We start from the raw sequence: 3,112 nt of genomic DNA on the forward strand, positions 1-3,112 counted from the left end.
CCAGCCCCCACGCCGCGTACAGGAGGGGACAGAAGTCCGAGCGGCGTCCCCGGCGGAGGCGCAATCCGGTGGCGGACTCCGACTTGACAGCGGGGAGGCCCGAGTTCCGCCATGGCCGGTTCCAATCAGCCCCTCATCCCTGTTTCCTCACCCTAGAGCAGAACACTCACCATTTCTGGGTTTCCGGGGTCTCCCTGAGTCCCTACTACGATTCCCACGACCAGTGTAGATCACAGCGCGACAGAGGTTGTGACAGAGCCAGCAGGGACCGTTAAGGGCTCGCGACACAGGATCTTGAGGGACGAATTGAAACGTCCATGCCTGTGCGAAACATAGCCCCACCCACCTGGCACAGCTGCGCTCTTGACTGGCCAGTTCCTAAGGCCTCGCCTCCTCATGCCTGAGTGACAGCTGGTGGGAGACTTCTGGCTCTGCTGAAATCGCTTCCGCCAGTGAACGGTACCAGACTCAGCCTGGTATATTTGCATAAACAGATTTTTCTAATCCTGTGGCTGCCCGTGTTGTTTCCCTCCAGCTCTTTGTGAAAGCGAGGGCACAGGTGTGCACTGGTAATTCCTATTTAGTTTCCAGATGGAGCAGGTAAATATAGACAAGAAGGTAGCCCAGGCCACATTGGAACAGGAGGGTCTTCTGGCATCTAGCGACAATGGTTTGGTGGTAAAGCTGTGAGTCAACTCATGGAACTGTGTGTCACCCTTGTTGAGAAACACAGATATTGCTGTGTGACCGCACCATCTTTAATAAATCCTGTTTCCATTTTAATCTCTGATCTTTGCAAGCATTGAGCTTTCTACGCATTCCCCGACCCCACCCATTCGGTCCTTAAGAGAAATAACCCCAGTGCACTTGGCTCTGGTAGGAAGTTGGAACCCGGCTGTCCCAGCCAGGGCTCAGGGATTCTTTTCAGTCTTAACCACAGGGTGTGAGATTTGTTCATTTCAGGTGTACATTTTACATTGGAAGAAAATTTGATTTAGATCACTTTTTGCATTTGTCCCTAGAGAACTTTGAAATGCAAACGACTGAAATATCCCTAAGACAATTGATTCCTGTTTTTAATAATGTAAGAAAAACAATAAATGGTTATGTAACTGTGGGGTACACCTGGAAACTTTTCTCCCCTCCAGCTTTATTGAGGTATAAATGACTAATGAAATCGTTTATAAAGATTACAACATGATGATTAGATATACGTATGCTGTACAATATTCTTGAAATTTCCTAATACAGTGAATTAAGCGATCTCACTACACACGCAAAACAACTTTGTGAAGTGATGGATGTGTTAATTTACATAAACTAATATGCCTGAGAGATTAGATTGCAAAACTTTTGCATTGCAAAACTCTTAATGCATTTATTTATTTATATGAACATCTTTTATTGAGATATAATCCATATACTATGCACTGCACCTCGTTGAAGTGTACAGTTCAAAGTTTTTCAGTATATTCACATATGTGCAGTCACCGCTACAGTCTATTTTTAAACATTATCATCACCTCAAAAAAAATTAAAAACCGTCTACTCTTTTGCTTTAACTCCCAATCTTCCCATCTTTCTCCTCTAATCCCCAAGCCTAGGCAACCCCTTATTTATATACTTTCTATCACTATAGATTTCCCTATTGGGGGCTTTCACAGGACAGAAATTCTATTATCTATGGTCTTTGAGATTGACTTAATTGACATAGCATAATTTTTTCAAAGTCATCCATGTTATAGTTGTACCAATACTTTATTTACTTTTATGGCTAAATAATATTACATTGGATGGATAAAACACATGCTATTTATTCATCCACTAAAGTACATTTAGATAGTTTCAGCTACGATGAATAACATTGCTATAAACTTCATGTACAAGTTTTTGTTCAAACGTGTGTTTTCATTTTTCTTGAGCATATACCTGTGAGAGGAATTGAAGAATCATATGATAATTCTAAATTTAATTTTTGAGAACCATCCAAATGGTTTTCCATAGCGGCTGCACCATTTTATATCACACCACCCATCTATGAGTGTTCAAATATCTCCATATGTCCTTGACAACATTATTCTCTCACTTATTGATTCTATCCATCTTTGTGGTTGTGAAATGGTTATCTCATTGAGGTTTTGATTAATGACTTCATTTCACTTTAGCATTTCGTGGGTAAATAATGCTGAACAGCATTTTTTCATGTGTTTTTGACCATTTGTGTATCTTCCTTGGAAAAATGTATATTTAATTTTTTGCCATTTTTAAATGGAGTTATTTGGCTTTCTATAATTAATTATAAAAGGTATTCGGAGGTTTTTAATATGGTTTTCTCATTGGATATACTTGCAAAATCTTGCATTCTATGGGTTGTGTTTTCACTCACTTGCTTTAAAATGTTTACTTTAAATTGTGGTAATATGCAAATACCATAAAATTTACATTTTCAGCATTTTTTAAGTGTGTTGTTCAGTCGGGAAAAGGACATTGACATTATAAAATCAATCTCAGGACTAATTTCATCTTTCAAAACTGAAACTCTGAACCTATTAGACACCAAGTCCTCATTCTCCTTTCATCCCCTCTCTTGGCAACAACCATTCTACTTTTGTCTCTATGAATTTGACTATTCTAGGTCCCATACAAATGAAATTATACAGTGTTTGGCCTTTTTGACAGGCTGATTTCACTTAGCACAGTGTTCTTAAAGTTTTTCCATGTTGTAGCACGTGTTACGATTTGCTTTCTTTTTAAAGCTGAATTATATTCTATTGTATGGACCTGCCAGTTTTGTTTTGTTTTTTTAAAGATTTTATTGGGGAATCGGGGGAAGGGGAACAGACAAGTTGCTGTTGTGTTTTGTTCGTCAGTCTAGGACTTCGCTTTGTGGAGGATGTCGCTTCACTGGCCCAAGCTGGCACTATCATTTCACTCTTCCCAGGTGAGGCAGATCAGTCGCCGGTTTCTGGACGGCCGCTCATGGTGGCTGCTGGCCACTCACGCTGGTTGCTGGCTATACATGGTAGCCCATGGCAACCCACTGCCACAGGGAATGCAGCTCACGCCTTCACCGGTGACCCATGGCAGCCCAGCTCCAGGTTGAGCTGTTGTT

General features: G+C 41.0%; 1 protein-coding gene across 1 annotated transcript in view; it reads right to left on the reverse strand.

Annotated features, from left to right (window-relative positions):
* Positions 1-336, reverse strand: part of LOC109391576 (zinc finger protein 709-like) — a 14,838-nt gene extending 14,502 nt beyond the window's left edge. Inside the window, exon 1 of the mRNA XM_019659213.1 lies at positions 171-336. Within this exon, the coding sequence (XP_019514758.1) occupies positions 171-173 (3 nt within the window). The 5' untranslated portion in view covers positions 174-336. The remainder of the gene's footprint in view (positions 1-170) is intronic.
* Positions 337-3,112: the final 2,776 nt, after the last annotated feature.

Source organism: Hipposideros armiger, unplaced genomic scaffold, assembly GCF_001890085.2.
Source record: "Hipposideros armiger isolate ML-2016 unplaced genomic scaffold, ASM189008v1 scaffold_298, whole genome shotgun sequence".
Taxonomy (NCBI): Eukaryota; Metazoa; Chordata; class Mammalia; order Chiroptera; family Hipposideridae; genus Hipposideros; species Hipposideros armiger.